Source organism: Podarcis bocagei (genome assembly GCF_964188305.1).
Source record: "Podarcis bocagei genome assembly, chromosome: 1".
NCBI classification, from domain to species: Eukaryota; Metazoa; Chordata; class Lepidosauria; order Squamata; family Lacertidae; genus Podarcis; species Podarcis bocagei.
Genome location: NC_138125.1, coordinates 75,861,903 through 75,885,157, shown reverse-complemented (window position 1 = coordinate 75,885,157; position 23,255 = coordinate 75,861,903). Strand labels below are relative to the sequence as shown.

Genomic DNA, 23,255 nt, shown 5'->3' with positions numbered 1-23,255 from the left:
TGAACTCCACCTACCTGGGAGTAAGCCCCGCTGAATTCAGTAGGGCTTACTTCTGAGTAGGCATAGTTAGGAGACTGTGCTGTAAGCTGCCAATATCTGTTCAAAATAGCAACAAAGGTCAAATGCAATTTCTATACAGTGGTACCTCGGGATGCGAACGGGATCCGTTCCGGAGCCCCATTCGCACCCTGAATAGAACGTAAGATGCGACGGCACATCTGCGCATGCGCGGGTCGCATTTTGCCGCTTCCACGCATGTGCATGACATCATTTTGAGCATCTGCACACGTGAGAGGAGCGAAACCTGGAAGTAACGTGTTTGCGGAGCGCAACCCGAAAGCGCGCAACCTGAAGCACATTCAACCCGAGGTATGACTGTACATGATTTGGAACATGGAATATTTTTTGCCATTCACTGATTTTTGGCCAAGGCCTAGTTCACACATGCCTTTGTGTTCATTCTCTGCACTAGCTGACTATGAGAGCAGGTACCACTGAAAAGTGCAACATTTGAGACAACTGGAACAGACAGGGAAGTTCTTCCTGTGGAATTAATGTCCATTCACACATGCATTTTATCACTTAATTTGCAGTCAATTAGGGGATGAACAGGAATGTGTGTAAAACTGCTCCAATCCTATGAAGACTTACTTCTGCAGCAGGAGTCACATTTTATTTAACCTTCCTTGGCATTCCTCGAAGGACATAATGCTCTCTGCCTCTCTCACTGATCTGCCCAGCTTCATGCCTAGAATAAAAATCAGCTCTGACTTTCAGGCTACCTTTATTAAAGAGGAAAGTCTAATCTGCCTTGTTTTGTGATTTGAGAGTCCTGTTATGAGAAAAGACTTTACATTCTCTGCCTTAGGCTGAGATCCTGGGCAAACACGGTTAAGTTCCACTGAGGTCAATGGAGCTACTGGCAAGCAAATATTAGGATTAGGGCTACCCTTGCACTGCCATACTCATACATGTCTTGATTCTAGGTATTTGTACAATGGTGTTTACATGGGTGAACTATTATTGAATGAATTTCTCATCCTTGCCTTGCATATTCATTTTGCTGAGAGAGAACATATGGCCCAGGCTGCCAATTAATTTTAATGGGAATCACAAGACTGATTCATGGCTCACAGATATGCAGATTTACTCCTTTGACAGTTTAAAATAAGTCACACCGTGCCCTGATTATTGAGTCACACCTTAAGAAGAGAAAGTACTGACATCTCACACATACACACAAATTCTTCCCCCAGCTTTGTGAATCAGTTCTCCCACAACACTTGACATTTCAACAATGTTTTCCCTGTGCCTTTTCATTTTCCCTACAGACACTCTAATCCAAAACACATTTACCTGGGAAGTAAGTCCAAAATTTTTCATATAGGATTTACAGTCAAGGGTGTATGCACTGGACTGCAGCCTAAACATCACTTAGCAGCACATGTCTTAATACCTTTGTGGATCTGCATTTAACCTAAAGGTTATACAATTGCCATGTGCTCTGTATTGATTGCACTGGCTTTGGTTATGCTTCCAGTTTAAATGCTTCTGTAGCTCCCTCAAAACTCACCCTTTGTTATCTCAGAAGAAAAGGAATGCCTGCTTAAACAAACGCAAAAGAAAATGGTTTCCATTTTCCTTAACATTGCTGTGGCGTAGAAAAACAAACGGCAAATTAAGCCCAAGAATCCACCACAAAATCACACCTGTACCCCATGTGCTGATATGCAACACAGAAAACGGAAAACCCAAGCTACCTGGAACAAGGCAAAACAGAAGCTCTCAATAGTTGCCTTCAGAGCCCCAGTTCATCCTGACTAGAATTTAAAGGGGCAGATACAACGGGTGTGTGCAAATATGCTTGACAGACTTTCCAGAGAACCACAGCTCTCAAACCACTTGGTTTTCACATAGAGGGGACATTTTGGGACTTCATTAAAATCACAGATGTGTCCCAGTGTTCTCCTGTGTGATAATACATTACCAGAGCTACGTGAATAGCAGCCATGTCTTTTACTTGCTGTTGGTCACTGAATTTTCTCCTTCGTTTTGCTTCTTGCTTAATGCTTGATCTTTTTATTATGTTTTTAGACATGCTGTTAGCAGTCCAGAGTAGCTGGGGAAACCCAGCCAGATGGGTGGGGTATAAATAAAAAAGCACTATTATTAAATACAGTCATACCTTGGAAGTCGAATGGAATCCATTCCAAAAGTCTGTTCGACTTCCAAAACGTTTGGAAACCAAAGTGCGGCATCTGATTGGCTGCAGGAAGCTCATGCAGCCAATCGGAAGCTGCAGAACCTGTGTCGGGTGTTCAGGTTCCAAAATAACGTTCGAAAACCGGAACACTCACTTCTGGGTTTCAATCGTTCAGGAGCCAATTTGTTCGGGAGTCAATTTATTCGGAAGCCAAGGTGTTTGAGATCCAAAATACAACTGTAATAATAATATTATTAATTAATTTATTTATTGGGTCAGTTTAATTCTTCGCTGCTAAGCAATAATCTTGGCTGATCACTGGTGAAGCATTATTTTCCTTAGATTGTTGGTTTACATTTGCTTTATTTTCACAAAATGAATTGGTTGTCTCCCCACTCCCAATATTCTATTAGCTATAATACCTAGAACAACTAAGGGAGGGGGATTAGAAAGAGGATACGGAACCCATGATTATCAGTGAATCTAATATTCAGTTTTAAAGTGCAAGCCTAATCATGTCTACTCAGAAGTAAATCCCACTGAAGCCAATGTGGCTTATTACCAGGTAAGTGGAGTGAGGATTGGAGCCTCACTACCTTTTACTCCCTCAATACAGACTTATGGCTACAGACTTACAGTGGTGCCTTGCAAGACGAAAAGAATCCGTTCTGTGATTCTCTTCGTCTAGCGGTTTTTTCGTCTTGCGAAGCAAGCCCATTGACGGATTAGCGGATTAGCGCTATTAGCGGCTTTTAGCGGCTTATCTGCTGATCAGATCAGCTGATAAGCGGCTTAGCGGCTTAGAAAAAGGGGGGAGGGGAAAAAACCAGCAGGAACTCGCAAGACATTGTCGTCTTGTGAAGCAAGCCCATAGGAAATTCGTTTTGCGAAGCGCCTCCAAAACGGAAAACTCTTTCGTCTAGCGAGTTTTCCGTCTTGCGAGGCATTCGTCTTGCGGGGCACCACTGTATTCTGGGAGGAAGGCTGACCCAGTAGGTTAAGTGCGAGAATGGCCAATAAAACTGCTGCAAGAAATGAAGATGGAATGGAATAAAAGAGCATAACCTTCAGCACCACATCTCTGTGCCAGACTAACCAATGCCTGTTGACTTTATGTGTATCATATAACTAAGAAGCAAACAGAACTTATGTCAGAGAAAAAAAGGAGGGCTACTATACTTGCTTGCTATGGTGTGGATGAGCTTGCATCAAAGAAAGTATTGCCCACACTTTCCAGTGTATTTCTTTGTTGCTTTCCTTACTGCAACAAGTCCAGTTTGGGGTGGGGAGTGAGTTTGTTGGGCAAAACCTTCCAATCAACTTTTATAGTGCAACTTGAATTTGCGGGCATGTGACTGAATTCCACCCCAAAATAACGAAAGTCTGGAAAGGCCCCGCGTGAGATATGTGATACTGCTCCTTCAATGAAATGTGTTGCCTTTTAAGGATTTATACGTTTTGCTTTGACACTATCCTGCTGCTGCTTGCTATATATTTGAGACTGCTGTCACTTTATTGTTTATTTTTTATGCTTTTAAGTTCATACAGTGCAACACTTTGCGCGGTCTTCTCTCAGAAAAGCAGTAGATCAATCATCGCTTTAATAGCAAATGCAGCTGGGGTGAGCCCTTATCGGTTTGGAAATGAAACAGGATCACTGAGAAAATAAGACAGCAGCTTCAAAAGACCCTGAAGACTCCCTAAGTACATAGCAGTATGTAAGTTTGTAAATTAAAATAAAAGGGTTTTTTTTAATGGGCTGCCAATGAAGGGCTTGTGAGTTTCTAAAATGTGTGGAATGTTTAGGCAATCAGTTGGCAGGTGAGGAAACTGAAGTTGCAGAGAGGAGAAAGAAATTGTTCTGCTCATGTCTCTTAACAGTATAAAGTATAGTTAATACCCTGGAATGAGAGGTGGGGAGGGGGATATGTGTGGTGATTTTTATTTTTTAAAAAAAACACCCTTCACTATTAAATAATGTTTTAGGAAGGAAAGAAAGATGCACCCATATTCTACAGAACTCTCCTGCACATACTGCTTGCATTCTAACGCTACCTAGCTATAAAATGTTCAGCAGGAGTAGAGGCCAGGATGAAAACTGAGTGATGTAGCACAGTGGGGGAAGACCTTGTTTGGGAATATGAGAAGATAAAAAGTGTCAATTGCCTTCTCCACTACCCCTTCTCCAAGCTAAACAGCATTGTAAGGTTTCTGTTCCAGACTGGCTGAAAGTCCTGGACAACAGGAGGGGTGTATGGGTGTGTGTTTGTAGATGCAGCAAAACTCTGTGTATCTGGCATGCTTTTTAAAAACTGAATTTTACAATGATAACAAAACACGTATCCCAAATATAAAATAGCTACACACACACACACACACACACACACACACACACACACACACGTTCTGAGCTAATATGATACAATATTCTGAACTAAGCCCAGAAAATATATGAAATCAGTTACAGTGAGCCTGTTGTGGACTGTCAATAACATAATTATTAGGGACGTGGTACTAAACTTTGATGCTTTTCTTTCCCTTCTCATAGAACTCAAATACCATGAAAAGGAATAAAATTGTGGCACTGCCAGAAGTGAATTATTTCTACCCTAGCACCACATCACCTTGAGAAATTGCTTGCCAGTTTCTCAACTAATGTTATCTCTCACATCTTTGGGTACCAGGAGTCAATAGCTACTCCTTACCAAGCCACTAACACTCTGGCTGCTGATTCACCAAGAGCTTATCAGATCCCTACTTTCAGATCTCCTGCCCTAGAAATACTGTAAATTCAAAAGAGCAAAGTGCAGAGAGGGTTGCACAGTATATTTTCAAAATATTATTATTATTTATACCCTACCCATCTGGCTAGGCTCATTATGTTAAAAACCCAATTCCAAAACTCCTGAACTCTGTGGTACCCCACCAAATAGGAAGATAACTTTTGAAGAACCCAACACCCCCTCCAACACATTGGAGAGGATCTAAGGCTGTTATATAGAGACATCACCTTGCCAACAAAAGGTCCTTATAGTAAAAGCTATGGTTTTCCCAGTAGTGATGTATGGAAGTGAGAGCTGGACCATAAAGAAGGCTGATCGCCGAAGAATTGATGCTTTTGAATTATGGTGCTGGAGGAGACCTTTCAGAGTCCCATGGACTGCAACAAGATCAAACCTCTCCATTCTTAAGGAAATCAGCCCTGAGTGTTCACTGGAAGGACAGATCCTGAAGCTGAGGCTCCAATACTTTGGCCACCTCATGAGAAGAGAAGACTCCCTGGAAAAGACCCTGATGTTGGGAAAGATGAGGACGAGATGGTTGGATAGTGTTCTTGAAGCTACCAGTATGAGTTTGACCAAACTGCGGGAGGCAGTGGAAGACAGAAGTGCCTGGCGTGCTCTGGTCCATGGGGTCACGAAGAGTCGGACACGACTAAACGACTAAACAACAACAAAGGCTGTTATAAGATAGTTTCCATGGAGTAAGATATGGTTTGTGAAAGGACTTTAATGAAATTGATTTGAAAGAAGTTTTCTCCCAAAGTTAAGTTCCATTGTCCATCATCAACCCAAAGAGGATCTCTGGGGTGGGTCTTCTGAGGGGTGTGTATTCTGGCACCATTTTGCCTGGGGGGGAAAGCACTGCGTACAGCATGTTATAAAACCCACTGAGCAAACACTGACCTGGGCTGATTGGGTAGATCTCATTATCGGTCCCAAAAAACAGGTTCCGGGTCAGCTTGTGAGGATCTATTTTCTGAGGAGTGGATGAGGCAGGGCAGAGTGAGAACCTGCGCCGAAGAAAATTCTCTTCCTTCATGGCATGAGCAGTAGGGGTTTTCTGAAAGGAACAGACCAAAATAACAACAGCGTCAAGTCACAGAATATTTAAACAGCACACTCAGATTAAAAAATTAAAAGGCAAATTTTTGCTATTTTGAATCTGCCTATTCTTAAACTGTGTACTGGTTATCTGTCCCCCGCCCCCCGCCACACACAAACACCAATTTTACATGTTATTGCTGGAAGCTTGCTAGCTCTGGCAAGTGGGGGGAAAACTTAAAATGTTATTTTTCTAAATTGTGCTGGTGTAATATTTAGTCTTCAATACAGTCGTACCTTGGTTTTCAAATTTAATCCATTCTGGGAGTCGGTTTGACTCTCGGAACAGTTCAAAAACCAATTGGGAGCTGTGCCAGGTGTTCAGCTTCCAAAAATCATTTGAAAACTGGAACAATCACTTCTGGGTTTCGATAGTTTGGGAACCAAAACGTTCAAGTTTAAAGGTGTTCGGCTTCCGAGATTCCATTGTAATGCATTCTGAAATTACTTTTGGTCAGGCTTTGCTAAATGAAAATATATTATCTGAACAATATCTGATATCCACCTCAGGGGGTAGTAAAGGATACCTGGTATCCACCCCTCTCCCCACCTTTCAGTTAAATAAAAATCTTGCTGAAATTTAAATGTTTTTGTTTGCAGCTCAGCCTCAGGGTTGACGGTCAGGGCTCTGCAGCCCAAGGCCCCCAAAATGAACACGCAGACAGCACCAGAGGGTGGCCCTGCATCAAGCAGGCCCAGTGTCATATCCTCGGCTCACATAGGAGTTTCAGAACATAGGAAGCTATAAAGCTAGCAATTCTGATCACACCTCTAAAACAGATGGGGATTTGCCATCATTCCAGGATCCCCAACACCTGCCATATTCAGTCTTCAAACCGATGCCACAATCAAGAGAGAGCTAGTTGCCCCAGAGAAATTCCACCCACACAAGTAACTCATTGCCTAACCAAAGTTATTATCCATAGAACACAGCAGACAATGACATAGCTAGCATGTTTATGCTTACAAAAAGGTAGTACCAGGGATGCTTCGGTCACATGTAAGACCTCGGTTAGTGTGGCTAACTAGAGAAACCACAACATAAGCCCAAGAGTAATATGGTAAGGACACAGCACACCTTATGAAAGGAAAAATGTGTTTTTCATCAGAAGGCAGTCTTTTTCTCTCTCTCTCTCTCTTTTGAAAGGTGCATTTTATTGGGGGTGGGGGTTATTACAAACAAACATTACATAAAGCAAGAAAGAAATTTGATGCAAACAAAGCAAAACCAACCCAAAGAATTATAACCTCTGCAGGCCGACTTGTAACACTTGACTCTCCCACTCATATCATGCCAAGTGCCAGCTGGGGAATGTGGCATCGCTTTAGCCACAATGTTTGCAACCAGGCTCAAATTCTTAAAAGCCCCTTTTGGCAGCCGTTGTTCACAAACAGCTTATTGGTCCAACTAGCATGCGCCTGAATTAGCAGAGAGAGGCCTGGCAGAGCTATTCTTTCCTCTTCTGTACTGCCAAAAGCAATACCTATTGAAACAGAGCTATTACCACAGTGTTTAGCATCTCATAGTCGGCCGGGATAAGTGCACTTCACATACGCATGAGATAAGCAAACAAGCATGGAATCAGCTATGCAGCATTAGTCTCAATCAGGGCACTATTCTTTGAAAATAGCAAGCTGCCGGTCCTTACAATTTTGTGGAATGGCTTGAAAAATCTGCAGAGTGGTGGAATGGATGCAACTTCCAGTGGAAACGCCATGAGGCTTCCTAGTGATGAGTGAACTGCCCATCTCACTGCTTCTATAGGGCTTGAAGTCAAAGTCACAGCAAATAACTATTTGGGACAACACACAGGTCTTGCATGGTGCTCCTTGCCATTCAGGTGTTGGCTGCCTCCCACTTGCCACTTCCAAACCCTGGAACCAGCACTGGGAAAAGAAAAGCTGCACCTCAGAGAAACCCTTTAAAAACAATAGGCAATAATGGCGAATTATTCCAGGCTGCAGAGAAGTTGGAGGACAAGGTCTGCCTGTGCTCTTGTTTCCCAGTCTATTCGGCACCATTTCCAGCTGCATTGATGGCACGTTCTACTCTTATAGATTAAAAAGTAACAAAAAGGGACAATGCTGAACATGAGGTTAGTTTACCAAAGAAGAGGGAAGGGGTGATGTTTCAGCATGGATCATGTGTGCCCCAAGAGTAAATTCACACACATGAGGAAGGAGTAAGTTACAGAGCTGAGTTGCCTGGCTGGGTTGTATTAGAGAGAACAAGAAGAATCAACCACTCTGATCTCAAAGGCACATGCTGCTGCGACAAGGTTAGTATGTGACAAATGAGGGGCACTGTTTGCAGAAAATTACCCATTTGAGGGGAGAGACTACTGATACACAGCTCTGTCTTCTAAGTAATCTGTCTTCATTCTGATGGACAACTTCAGATGTCCAACAGCCACCTCTCTCATATGTTCCACGTTTGTGGAAATCACACACTGAGGTACAAAGTGACTGTCTGCTCTTTAAAACCATCAGTACAGACCTGCCTTTCTCAAATCTTGGATCCCTAGCTGTTGTTGGACTACAACTCCCATCTTCCCTGACCACTGACCTGCTAGCTGTGGATGATGGGAGCTGTAGTCCAACAACATCCGGGGGCCTAAGTTTGAGAAAGGCTGGTACAGAGACTCCATGGATGTTCTTTCCCCAACTCTAACCCGACAACAGTCTCCTCCCCTACTGCTGGAGACCGGCAAGGAAGACCACAACTGTGAAAAATGCATGCGCCCCATCTCAAGCTTATTAAGATCACTTAAGAAGGCTTGCATCAGAATCCATCCATTTGTATGGCAAACTTAAACCAGGAGTTTTTTTTCTGAGGTGACACTATCATTATGCAATTCCTTCCCCAAAGAGGCCCATCTGATCTTCCCCATGTAAACCACAGGGAAAGCTTCTGCTTTTTAAAAAATACAGTGGTACCTCGGGTTACATACGCTTCAGGTTACATACGCTTCAGGTTACAGACTCCGCTAACACAGAAATGGTGCTTCAGGTTAAGAACTTTGCTGCAGGATAAGAACAGAAATTGGGCTCTGGCGGTGCGGCAGCAACAGGAAGCCCCATTAGCTAAAGTGGTGCTTCAGGTTAAGAACAGTTTCAGGTTAAGAACGGACCTCCGGAACGAATTAAGTACTTAACCTGAGGTACCACTGTAATGTTTTTAAATGTTCAGAAGTTGCTGATAGTTTATCATTCTTAGAAACTGCGATCCTCGTGAACTTGAAAAAACCAACAACAAAGTTTAAACATGCGGAAAGGCAGGACACATCTTAAATTATAAACATAGGGTTGGGGGGGGGGGGAGAATTGCTCTGAGTTGGCAACACAAGGAACTCCTATATGCACTGTATGTAAGTGGGTTACATTATTTCTGATGGTTGAAGTATTTATCTTTTCCCCTGCTTTAAGTGCTTTATTGTATTTACTGCTGGTGTTAAATTGTGTTTAAAAGGGATAAAGCTACTGCCTTTTAAACATTTGTTGTTAACTGTCTAGGGCTTGTCATAAAAGAACCAACAGGGTACAAATGGTATAAATGAACAAATAACACTCAACAGGAACAGGCTTGTGTGTTTGTTTTGGTCCAGGTGTGCTAATGCAATGAGACAAAGAAATATCAAAATGTATTTTCTCCAGGCAGTTAATGGTACTGAATAAGAGCAGTAAGGCAGATAGCTGACAGAATAAAATGTGTTGCTCCATGGCAAAGCATCTGCTTCGTGTGCAGAAGGTCCCAATCCCTGACATCTCCCAACTGGAGAACCACTACCAGTCCGCGTAGGCCATAATAGTGGACCAATAGTCTGACTCAGTACAAGGTAGCTTCCTATGTTCACATTCCCCAGGCAGCTTACAACAAAACAGAGAATGGGATGGGCTCAGATGTAAGAAAATGATGGGGAAGACAGCAAAGTTCTTTAAACAAGTGCAATGTTTTTGACAAGGGAAGATGCATTGCTAAGCTACACTTGAAGATTTGTTTCCTAAAATACAGATTCCATCTTCCAGACACAAAATACGAGAAACGCACCTTTAAATCACAACCAAAGAACAATGAAATAGAGTGTGTTTAGAAAAGTTTCAGCATCTAGAGGGGGGGAAACCTTTAATAAATCTTTCACGGTGGTGATCTGGCAAAATAAGCTTTCACAATGTTATAGTAACAGAATCACAAAAGACAGAACAATCACACAACTTCTTTGTTTTATCTGCTTGCAAATACAGACCCTTATAGCATCCAAGACAAGAAATGGCAGATAAATCAAACCAGACTTGCTGAACTATTCCAAAAAGCTGGCATTAAATTCAAAATGCTCTAGACGTGGCAGATCTGCTGGAGCGATCACTGGATTTGCAAACTGATGCTGCTGAGCTAAACAGACATTGCATTTTAAAAGGAAAAGAGTACCCTACCATGATGTAAACCTACTTTGGCATGCCTCACAGGGCTTATCTATGCCATCTTCAGGTGTTAACAGTATAAGTCAGAGATGGGAGGAAGGGGCATGTGGGGATGAGCACCCCAATTCCATCCCACCACCACCATTCCAAAGGGAGACCTTGTGAAGCCAAGAGCCCTCTGAACTTGTGGAGCCCCCTCACCCTCACTGTTGAACTTGGGGAATATCAGAATGGCAAGGGGGAGATGGAGACAATGAATGACCCCACTGAGCAGGAAGAGTGTAATGTGTGGTGGCAGAGGGCTTAAAGACACCCACAGACACAAAGAGCAGATTTTGATCCCCAAAATTGAAGACTCCTATCTTAACCCACAATAATCTTTCAGACACCCACTTCCCTTCTTTAATTGTTTTTGAAAACTGTGCAAAAATGTTTTGTTATAATTTTATTTGGGCTGGATCCAGAGGTGGCCATGATAGGAAAATGCTTGGATCCAGCTGATTCTCCAGTAAGTGGAAGTCTGGGGAAGGTGATCTCCAGCTTCCACACTGAAGCAAATTTTCAGAGGGGAAAGGGGACCTGGGAGCACCTCAATCTATGAATGGACCTTTGCCCGTTAATCTGATGTTACAGCTTCTTATTGAGTTCACAGCCAGAATCACTGCTAGTCTGGGAAGCTGCTGCTTTTTAATTTTTTTAAAAAATAATGACGATAGAATTTACTAGGGTGGTTTACATGCAAAACCAAATATAATTAAAATAAAATAAAATGCAAAACAGATATGAGATGAATGCAATCAAAACTAGAATTAAAAGGTGCTGCCACAACTGTTCCTGCTATCTATCATCTATCTATCTATCTATCTATCTATCTATCTATCTATCTATAATGCAAAATTGTTCTGGGAATTGCATTAGGTTCCTTGATGACATTACTGAAGACATAGCCAATGAGCAGAGTACAGAGCTCAACTCTATAAGGTAAAAGAATAATAGTCAACTGAACACAATGAAGTGGCTTTAATTGAAAACTATTTATGTGCGGCAGTACTCTAGAAGAGAACTGTAAGGATCAATAATACTGGAAAGAAATATGTATCAGGAGTGGGCAACTTGCGGTCCTCCAAATGTTTTTGGACTCCAGCCCCCATCATCCCTAGCTGGTATGGCCAATACTTAGGGATGACAGAACCTAGAGTCCAAAAACATTTGAAGGGCCACAGGTTCCCCATCCCTGTTATAGAGCATTTACTACCAACACTATCAAAAGAATTGATCCTCCTCAAATGGAGGAACCTGGGTTTATCTCTTTCCAGTATTTTTCAAGAGCATTGTTTCCTTTTGAGCCAATACATTTCTTTTACCAGTGCTTTGCTTTGAAATTTCTGCAGTTTCACATTAGAAGATTAGATCACGTCTACCTTGAGAGAAAATATTGGGCGGATATTCATAGAAATTAACTTGGCTTTACATTTATTTCTTTCATTTCCTCTGACCTTTTAGCATTTAAACTGATTGATGCGCAGAAGGCAATTAGTATGACAAAGAACAGTCAATTTGCCATTGCACAGGGGAACTCTTGTCTTGATAAAGGTAATTTATTAGCCTTTCTCTTGTTACGGAATGATATTGTACTTCAGTTTCTTCTTTGATTAGATCAGGGGGAACTAATGTGGTGTCCTCCACGTGCTGCAAGGCTGTGGACATTAACTCAAGAATGTTAATGTGCACATGGGGCACACAGAGTTCGTTTTCCTCCTCAGGTGTGCTTCTGAGCACATTTGTCCACACCTGACCACTTTCAATGGAACTCTGTCTCACTGCATTCTGTCCACATAGTGGGCAGTTCTTGATACATTGTGCATTGTTGTCGCCTTCCCACAATTAGTACTTCCCCTGAGTTTTGGAAACCTGAGATTCCAAAATCTCATTGTGTACCACCCCACAATGTGCACACCCACCACCTTGCAATGACAGTTTCTGATAATGCCCTGTCACAAAGCACTCCCATGCAAAGCCTGGCCTACACCTGACTCCCCTGTAAACAACAATATTTTTTAAGGAAAGACTGTCACAATCTAGCAGTACAGTGGTACCGCTGGTTACGAACTTAATTCGCTCTGGAGGTCCGGTCTTAACCTGAAACTGTTCTTAACCTGAGGTACCACTTTAGCTAATGGGGCCTCCCACTGCTGCCGCACCACTGCCTCACGATTTCTGTTCTCATCCTGAGGTAAAGTTCTTAACCTGAGGTACTACTTCTGGGTTAGCGGAGTCTGTAACCCAAGGTGTTTGTAACCCAAGGTGTTTGTAACCCGAGGTACCACTGTATTGGGTTAGTGCTTCCATTAAAATCAATAGATACAGGCCATAAGATGCTTGCGTCACTTATGCACTGATAGCAGTCAAGGACGTTGTTGGCTACAAGGTGACATAAATGATACAGAGGTACTGAGGAAATAGGCCTGCAAGTACACAAGATTTCATAAACAATTATAATGTTCCATTATAACTCTGGGCAACTTTTTTAAAAAGTTAATCGCATTTTGACCTTGGCCATGTCATGAACGGGTGTGATCATTGCACTTGGCAATTACTATTAGTTTAAAGTGTCTAGAGCAGCTATGACACCCAATATTTATCAGCAATCTCTTGGCCTTCTCTTGGGATGGAATAATTTAGTGCCTTTCCAGTGCTGATTAACAATATTAATTAGTTCTGGGGTTGCTAGCAAGCTACATAAACTCCTGGCTTGTTGACCTGCCAAACAATTTTCTGGCAACTAATATGCAGAGTGATTATAAGTGGCCTCTTGAAGACGGTCCCCTGACAGACAGCAAACAACCTCCTTAAAGATGAGAAGCGGGAATAAACAGTATCTGTCGTTCTAAAGGCAACCATTCCTAGAGCATTTAACCGAGAAGAAAAATGTGTCTCAGGCAAAGGGAAAGTGCAAACAGACCCACACACAAAGGGCTCACCCACACTTCAATTTCTCCTGTGATTTCTTCCATTTGTCCCCTGATTTCTAGGCATGGGTCTAAGAGCGGGGGTTTTTTGTCCCACTACTTAGAATCATAGAATCATAGAATCATAGAGTTGGAAGAGACCACAAGGGCCATCGAGTCCAACCCCCTGCCAAGCAGGAAACACCCTCAGAGCACTCCTGACATATGGTTGTCAAGCCTCTGCTTAAAGACCTCCAAAGTAGGAGACTCCACCACACTCCTTGGCAGCAAATTCCACTGTCGAACAGCTCTTACTGTCAGGAAGTTCTTCCTAATGTTTAGGTGGAATCTTCTTTCTTGTAGTTTGGATCCATTGCTCCGTGTCCGCTTCTCTGGAGCAGCAGAAAACAACCTTTCTCCCTCCTCTATGTGACATCCTTTTATATATTTGAACATGGCTATCATATCACCCCTTAACCTCCTCTTCTCCAGGCTAAACATGCCCAGCTCCCTTAGCCGTTCCTCATAAGGCATCGTTTCCAGGCCTTTGACCATTTTGGTTGCCCTCCCTTACTTATCCCAGGAGAACCCACTGTTTACTGCTGAACTGGATCAAACATAAATCTGCAGAAAAACCAATTGGCATTTGTTCCAATTCAGCAGTAAACAGTGGGTTTTCCAGGTGACAACAGCAGAAAAACCTATCAGACCTGTGCCTAGAAATCATGGGGCAAAGTGTAGAGGAGCCCTGAGAGACAGTCCTTGCCCAATGTCTGAAAAACCCTCAATCTTCATATTGCTCTGATACAGCTGCACGTAGTGTTCAATAGTGACTGCATATTCCATTTTCATGAAGTTTCCTTAACTGTTAATTTCCACATAATATCTGAGCTTTCGTACCATGTAAAAGCCACTGGAACTATAGTGGAATATAGCACAAGTTTAGCACTCATTTCCATATTATTTGCAAGCGAGTTTCCCCCCCCTCCAGAAGCAAATAGCACAGAAATGAGCACTAAATGTGCCCTATATTCCACCATAGTTCCAGTAGTGGCTTTCACATGGTATGAAAGCTCAAATATAACATGGAACTTAACAGTTAGGACAAAAATAAGGAAAGAATAATCTGCCATGTGAATGCAACCACTGTCATTGACTGGTGGGTTTTCGGCTTCAAGTCTTCATAACTCATAAATCCACACACTGGGCCTCAGTCCCTGAAAACAAGTTCTAGGACCACACCTAATTTCAAATTAAGTGCTGTCTACTAAGCTTTAGAATGGTTGAGAAGAGACAGGAAGCTCACCAGTCTCATAAGGGTGAAAGTCATTGTAGAAACCAAGCTTCAATTGCTCTTAGCAACAACCCTGGACCTGAAATCTTATAAACGGGGCCACATTCCAGAGAACACACGGCAGGAAAACCAATGTGGTGTAGTGGAAAGTCCAGTGCTCAATTGAGCAATGAAGCTCACTGGGTGAACTTGGCACAGTGGGTGAACTTGGCACCTCACAGGGGTGCTGTGAAGTTAAAGTATTTCTTAGGCAGGAATGGTTTGTTCCTTGCCAGGAGTCCTGATGCAGCCACCATCAATTTTTTTTTGGCCTCTACAAGACTCCACTGATTTTGGAGGAAGTCTTGTGCATCTGGCTCTAGTTGGTGCACCTTGTAGTTAAAAACAAAACAAAAACCTTGAGCAAATCCTGAAGTTTGGTCACACCTACCTAGTTTAGTGTTATATCTGAATGCAGGCACCACGTTACTGCCACATCAAGCCTAGCCCACCAAATTTTTACCATCTACCTAAAGGAGATAAAACAGCATTGTATTAAAACCAACATCATCTTAATCCTTCTGCCTTTATTTGGGATATAGCTGAATGGCGTTTTGCAGATAACACTTGGTTTAATGCTAGGAGGCAATGTAAGCATGTAACTCAGAGGTCAATTATGGCATGGAGGCCTGGACCTGCTGTTCAGTCTCACCCAAATTTAATTACATAAAACCAGAGGTAGATTTCGGCCAAAACAATAGCTAATTCTTGGGATAATCCGATTTTAAAATAAATAATTAAAGCATGGAAGAGAGTCCTTACAGTAAGAGGAGTTTAATTGTATATTTGAAAACAATGATCTAATGAGCCTTTTTTTCAAAGCTTTTTTTGTGTGTGTGTGGGGGGGAATACCTCTTTAAAGGTTTGCCTTTTTTCAATTTAAGGAGTCTGGAGTCTGTCTTTAGAAGCAATTTTTGTTATTCGATAAACGTTCTAGAAACATATGCCACATTAATGTTGGTAATTAACTCTTGGGGTTTTCAGAATAAGGTCTCCGTGCCAGTATTTGGCCTACAATATGTGTAAGTTGCCCAATTCACTGAATTTAAACAGAATGGGGGTTTAGGAAAGACTAGACACACATTTTCCCATTTTCCACATGAGAACAGCCAACTGAAGCACCCTTGATCCTGCTCCTGGGGGGACCTGCCATGCATTGCTGGCTGTTTCGTGGCAGTGAGGAAATTCCTTATGACTAGCACAAAACAAAACTTACAAAGTCCGGCCTTTCCATTCATACGGAACTTAGGACTAGATTCTAGGGAAGGAGTGGCTAACCTGTGGCCTTCCAGATGTTGATGGACTGCAACTCCTATCATCCAGCATGGCCAGTGGTCAGGCATGGTGGGAGTTGTAGTCCCACAACATTTGAGTAAACTGCCAAGCAGTATGTTCAATTATAGGGTGAACTATCAAGAAGTATGTTCACTGGTTCATACAGTGAGGCAGGAGAGTGCAATGGCTTTGTTGGGGAAGCTCACTCTTCCTTCTGCCACAAGGTTTCCACCTTTCTCAGTAATGAACTGCTACATGACAGGTAGACAATGCACAGGTATATGACAACCCTGGTTGTCATACAGAAGTTCTGTCTTTAGCATCTGTAAGAACAAAGGTGGCCCAAAGTTCAGGTGGGATAACCTGTGGCCCTCCAGATGTTTTGGTTGCCCTCCTCTGGAGGGCCACAGGTTATCCCACCTGAACTTTGGTTGCCCTCCTCTGAACACGTTCCAGTTTGTCAGTGTCCTTCTTGAACTGTGGTGCCCAGAACTGGACACAGTACTCCAGGTGAGGTCTGACCAGAGCAGAATACAGTGGCACTATTACTTCCCTTGATCTAGATGCTATACTCCTATTGATGCAGCCCAGAATTGCATTGGCTTTTTTAGCTGCTGCGTCACACTGTTGGCTCATGTCAAGTTTGTGGTCAACCAAGACTCCTAGATCCTTTTCACATGTACTGCTCTCAAGCCAGGTGTCACCCATCTTGTATTTGTGCCTCTCATTTTTTTTTGCCCAAGTGCAACACTTTACATTTCTCCCTGTTAAAATTCATCTTGTTTGTTTTTTGCCCAGTTCTCTAATCTGTCAAGGTCGTTTTGAAGTGTGACCCTGTCCTCTGGGGTGTTAGCCACCCCTCCCAGTTTGGTGTCATCTGATCAAATTTGCAGATGACACCAAACTGGGAGGGGTGGCTAACACCCCAGAGGACAGGGTCACACTTCAAAACGACCTTGACAGATTAGAGAACTGGGCAAAAACAAACAAGATGAATTTTAACAGGGAGAAATGTAAAGTATTGCACTTGGGCAAAAAAAATGAGAGGCACAAATACAAGATGGGTGACACCTGGCTTGAGAGCAGTACATGTGAAAAGGATCTAGGAGTCTTGGTTGACCACAAACTTGACATGAGCCAACAGTGTGACGCAGCAGCTAAAAAAGCCAATGCAATTCTGGGCTGCATCAATAGGAGTATAGCATCTAGATCAAGGGAAGTAATAGTGCCACTGTATTCTGCTCTGGTCAGACCTCACCTGGAGTACTGTGTCCAGTTCTGGGCACCACAGTTCAAGAAGGACACTGACAAACTGGAACGTGTCCAGAGGAGGGCAACCAAAATGGTCAAAGGCCTGGAAACGATGCCTTATGAGGAACGGCTAAGGGAGCTGGGCATGTTTAGCCTGCAGAAGAGGAGGTTAAGGGGTGATATGATAGCCATGTTCAAATATATAAAAGGATGTCACATAGAGGAGGGAGAAAGGTTGTTTTCTGCTGCTCCAGAGAAGCGGACACGGAGCAATGGATCCAAACTACAAGAAAGAAGATTCCACCTAAACATGAGGAAGAACTTCCTGACAGTAAGAGCTGTTCGACAGTGGAATTTGCTGCCAAGGAGTGTGGTGGAGTCTCCTACTTTGGAGGTCTTTAAGCAGAGGCTTGACAACCATATGTCAGGAGTGCTCTGATGGTGTTTCCTGCTTGGCAGGGGGTTGGACTCGATGGCCCTTGTGGTCTCTTCCAACTCTAGGATTCTATGATTCTATTCTATGATTCTATGATTCTATGATTCTATGTTGCTGGACTCCAACTCCTATCAACCCCAGGAATCATGGTCAATGGTCAGAAATGATGGAACTTGTAGTCCATCAACATCTGGAGTTGAAGTCCAGCAACAAATTTCTCATCTCCGCTGTAAACTAACAGTCAGATGTGGTTGTTGCTGGTTTTTTTAAAAAAAAAATACAAATGATGCTTAGTTATATGTTCACATTTCTATCAGCTGCAATTACAATATAAAGACCCCTATTAGAATATATATTTAAAATGACTCTATTGTAATTTTATTCTGCTTTCATGTTCTTAAGTAACGCATCCCCGGCTAAACATCACACTTTAAGCCTCAATCCTTAAAAATGCCCAGAGATTCATTTCTTCCCTTCTGTGGGGGAAAAGGGAACTAAATGCTTCTTTGAATCCAGCCTCAAACTGGAATTTGGGGTTACAGTTAAGACAGTTTAAAATTATTTCCCTCTCCAAAATAGACAGCAGAAATGTTCACTTCCACTGCATGTGTCTGACTGCACGCTGCTCGCAAGACTGTAATCACTATATGGGATTTCTAATTAGTATCGGCTGAAATCAACAGTAAAAATAGAACTGTGCTGTCTGCACACAGCTGGAATTGAAAATGCAAATGGGAAAGTGTAAAAGCAGTGGAAGTAAGCAAAAAAAAAAAAGAGGGGGTAAAGAATGGTTCTTAAAATGTGGGTAATTGAAAGGAAAAAACGCGGGCTAAGGTCATGGAAAGGCATCTTTTTCTAACTGGAGGAAGTGCAATGAAAGGGCTGCAAATTGAAAATGCACCACTTAGCCATGACCTTGCAACGCACGCAGCGTACTTGATCTTGGCCTCTTAGAAAAATGCAGTCAGGCAAGTCCAGAAACACTGATACCCATGTTAAATAAATGCACTAATTAAATTAAATAGAGGTGTCACTCATGGGTGGAACCCATTAGGCTCTGTAAACATTGTTTTTGCAAGCCTTTGAAAGCACATGTGTTAAAAGCTGGCCTCCTAATGCCAACTGGGTAGCTAATGAAAGCAATAAAGCACCACTTGCAGTGTTTTTGCCTCCATGATGTGTATTGCTAAGGTAGAATACGACTGCACTCTTTAGAGAAGTGAACTACATGATCCCCAATCTCCTTTGGCACCCTTAGATGGGACCCATGCTTTTATTAACAGCCAGAGGGCTTGGGTTTTCTTTTGAGCATGTTTACATCTCTCCTCATTGCCATCAACATGTTGAAAAGCAGGAAGGTACTATTTCAAAAACCACCTGCACCAAACCAAACAAAACCAAACAAATCCAAAACAGAAGTATTGGCAGAGGTGGCACAGATTGCATCAGTGAACTGACCAAACAGAAGAGTGCTAGAATCATCGTTGAAAACTTAGAAACTGTTTCTCTGCCTCTCAGTAGTGCAATTAGCCAAAAGGTTTCAGGATCTGTTTGTAGCAACCAATATATAAAGCAGCCCAGCTTGTTCCTCCACTTGTTTTGCACAGAGTTTGTTTATTTTTCCATCACATCAGACTTCCATTGAAAGACTATTATGTAATCAGACATAAATACTGAAACTCCTCTCTAGCCTGTGTCAGGAATGCTTTATGACTGCCTGTGCTAAGATGTGCTAAGAGATGGGGTGTCCTGGAATAGACTACATATTGTCTTTCAGAATTTCATTTCAAGATCCTGGTTTTGACCAGTGAATGCCTAAATGGTGTTGTCAAAATGACTAAAGATTTCCTCTTTCCATATGTCTTACTAAGGTCTCCAAATCTGGCTAAGAGTGAGCCCTGAGTAACACCATCCATACACCACTAGTTCGAGTTCTAAAAACACAGAGCCCTAGAAGAAGAATTTGGATTTGATATCCCGCTTTATCACTACCCGAAGGAGTCTCAAAGCGGCTAACATTCTCCTTTCCCTTCCTCCCCCACAACAAACACTCTGTGAGGTGAGTGGGGCTGAGAGAGCAGCTGCATGTGGAGGAGCGGGAAAGCGAACCCGGTTCACCAGATTACGAGTCTACCGCTCTTAACCACTACACCACACTGGCTCTCTTGGGTGGGTGGCCTGACAGTGACACCAGCTGTGTAACTCTCTCCCTCAGTGACTCAAGCAGCATTTGAAAGTGCTTTCTATCTCAGGTGGATTTTTTGTTTTGTTTTGTTTTTGGAGAGCCAAAGCTAAGCCAGGTAAAGATAGGTGGATAATTTCTGTATTGCTTTCATCTGCTGTAATGGACCTTAACCTGAAAGTGGAATGAGATTTTACATTTGTTTGTTGGACACATGAAGTTTCTTTGTACAATAGTCATTGCCTATCAGGATTGTTGCCTGTTCTGATTAGAGATGTGAAGGCCTGGGGGGGACCCTGAAAAAATGGGAGAAAACACAACCCCCACAATACCCTTCTCCCTATTTTTCTGCTTTTTTTCTGGGCCCTCATATCTCTAACTCTGATAATCCTTAAAGACGCAAGAGGCCTTTTCCAGTTCTGTTGCTGGAGATCTTTTTCACTGGATATTCCAGGGTAGACTTTTGCAATCTGGTGTCCTCTAGATCAGTGTTTCCCAAACGTTTTTGGGCAACGGCACACCTGTGTACTAAAAAAAATTCTCGCGGCACACCACCATTAAAGCCCCGCCCCGTGACGTCAGCGCGCAGCGTCACGCCGGGAGGGACGCACAAAAGTGAACGTTTTTTCCCTCGGCAGCTCCTCTCAGCTGCGCTCAATCCGCCTCGGAGCGCAGGAGCGATGCCTCTCTCTGGCTCTCCCTCCGCGCAGGCTGAGGGAGGGAGGGAGGGGCGCGTGTGACCCGTCTCTGCTGGGAGACCAAACCCAGCGAGACAGAGTCGCGCGGAGGCGCCCAGGCAGCGCTGCCGGCTGCGAGGAGGAGCGCCAGGCAGCAGCAGGAGGCGCGGCCTCTCCTCGCCGCCCCCGCCCCGCCTCTCGCCGCCCGACTCGCCCGCCTCCCTCCAGGCATCTCGCGGCACACCAGCCGGTGTCTCACGGCACACTCGTGTGCCGGGGAACACCGGTTGGGAAACACTGCTCTAGATGTTTTGAACTATAATTCCCAACAGCCCCAGCAATGCCATAACAGTCCAACACCTCTCAGGGGCACCAGCTTGGGGAAGGCTGTCCTTGGGATCAAAGCTGCATATCAAGGATGCAATCTCCTGCTGACTTATATGGGTGCTCTATGACACTCACTTTTACTGCTTTCAGATCAGAAAGAGTCAGGCTACAAACGCAAGATGAATAAATGCAACTTTTTGTCTTCAAGACACAGTCAGTTAGGAACAGAAAAATGAGTTCAGACAGACATCACCACATTCACTTGACAACATCAGTCTGATGAAACCCTAAACACCTGTTGGGACATGAACTGTTTTCATGAGAGCCAATGATTTCAACAGTCATAGAGACTCTTGCCTGAAGGACACTCTTGAAATCCATGTGGGAGGATTTAAGCACATGGCAAGTGACTCTCTCTAGCCACACAGAATATCGGAGGCTAGTCTGCAGGCCATACAAGAGGGAGAAACCCTAAGGAGCTTGCCTGCATGATCCAAAGGTATTTAGGTTATTGAGCTGGAGCGTAAAGTATGCTGTTATACGCAACTCTTTTGCTACATCATAGGCACGTCCCTGCAAGGCTGCATCTGTTGGGAGCTAAAGTTGCAATCCAAACCCCACTTATTTGGCTGCAAGCCCTACTGAACTCATGGCAAACACCATTGCCAATCAGGGTGATATCTAATGAGGAATCAGGTATCAACTTGTCTTTCTATCCGTTCCAAGTTTCTCTTCCTTGATCAATGCATAATAAGCCACTGCCAGACCTCTATTTTTCTTGAGAAAATAATAACCAAGGATAATTTTCCACACATGCTTACAGTGACTTTTGTTTATTTTGCTAGGATCTAGAAAAGCCAGAGGACCTAGGGGGAAAAGCAGCTGCCAAAACAGGTAGTTCTTTAAAACCCATGACCTTTCTATGAGAGGTGAGCATGACATAACTAACTGCTTGTGGCATCTGACTGCACCCTGCTTACTTCCAACCCACCTGCCACTAGCACTGGTGATGCTGAATTGGGAGCAGTGCTCAACATGATGTCCTACTTCTTCATGTAACACAAAGGTGGATTACTTCTTCAAGTGACCTCATGATGGAGACCTTCACCAAATTCACGGGTGGGATTCTACTATCTTTCTCTCAAGGAAGTCAAAACAACATCTCCTCAACTCATTAAACAAAACTAAAAAACCCTACCCTATATTCCCAATCAATATACATATAGGAATATATTTGTTGTTAACATCTATGGGAACCACTAGATGAAGGAAGGTTTAGAAGCTTAATAAAATAAACAAACTAGCAAATAGCTCCTTTGTAGTTTGAAAGCTGCTAATGTGATTTCATCTAAACCAACTGGCTGTCTAATGCAAGGGTGGGGCTCACTGTTGGAGAAGATAGGATTCTGGGGACATGAGGGCACACCAAGAAATCCAAACAATCTTAGACAAGTTGGTATATTGCAAGGGTGGGCGCAGTTCAAGTCTGCAGGATCTACAGTGGTACCTCAGGTTAAGTACTTAATTCGTTCCGGAGGTCTGTACTTAAGCTGAAACTGTTCTTAACCTGAAGCACCACCTTAGCTAATGGGGCCTCCTGCTGCCGCCGCACCGCTGCAGCATGATTTCTGTTCTCATCCTGAAGCAAAGTTCTTAACCTGAAGCACTATTTCTGGGTTAGCAGAGTCTGTAACCTGAAGTGTATGTAGCCTGAAGCATATGTAACCCGAGGTACCACTGTACTTTTTTTATTTAAAGGAAAGAATCCAGAGATCTACCAGAGTCAGGTGCAAAAAAGACATGCCTAGAATTAAAGTGTGTGTGTGTGTGTGTGTGTGTGTGTGTGTGTGTGTGAAAAGTGTGTGTGGAGGGGAGCTGCAAAGCAGGTAGGAATGGAGCTTACAGTCATTCCACACACAAAAATCTGCTCTTGGTTATCCCAAGTTTTCTTCATTTCAGCTGTACAATTTTGGGCAGTGAGGCGTCCCTTTGTCATTGCTATTGATAAACTACTAGGAATCAGAAATCCCCGCTGCAGATCACTCAGAGATAGGAAATCTCCCTGCTGCAGATCACTCAGAGATAGGAACACAGGAAGCTGCTTTATATCGAATCTGACCTTCAGCCTGCCCTATACTGATTGGCAGCAGCTTTCTAGAGTTTCAGGCAGCAAATCTTTCCCGGCCCTACCTGGAGTTGCCAGGGATTGAATCTGGAGCCCTCTGCCACTGGGCTACGCCCTTGCCCGACAGATCCCTCTGCCCACCTCTGCTGCAAGGGCTATGTCTTGACCATAAGTCTCCCAGTTATTGAGATAACT

General features: G+C 43.3%; 1 protein-coding gene across 2 annotated transcripts in view; it reads right to left on the bottom strand.

Annotated features, from left to right (window-relative positions):
- OSBPL5 (oxysterol binding protein like 5) overlaps positions 1-23,255 on the bottom strand; it is a 134,963-nt gene that overhangs the window by 53,397 nt on the left and 58,311 nt on the right. For both annotated transcript variants that reach the window (XM_081205109.1, XM_081205108.1), the window contains exon 2: positions 5,890-6,046. In XM_081205109.1, coding sequence (XP_081061235.1) covers positions 5,890-6,025 — 136 coding nt within the window. In that variant the 5' untranslated portion in view covers positions 6,026-6,046. The remainder of the gene's footprint in view (positions 1-5,889; positions 6,047-23,255) is intronic.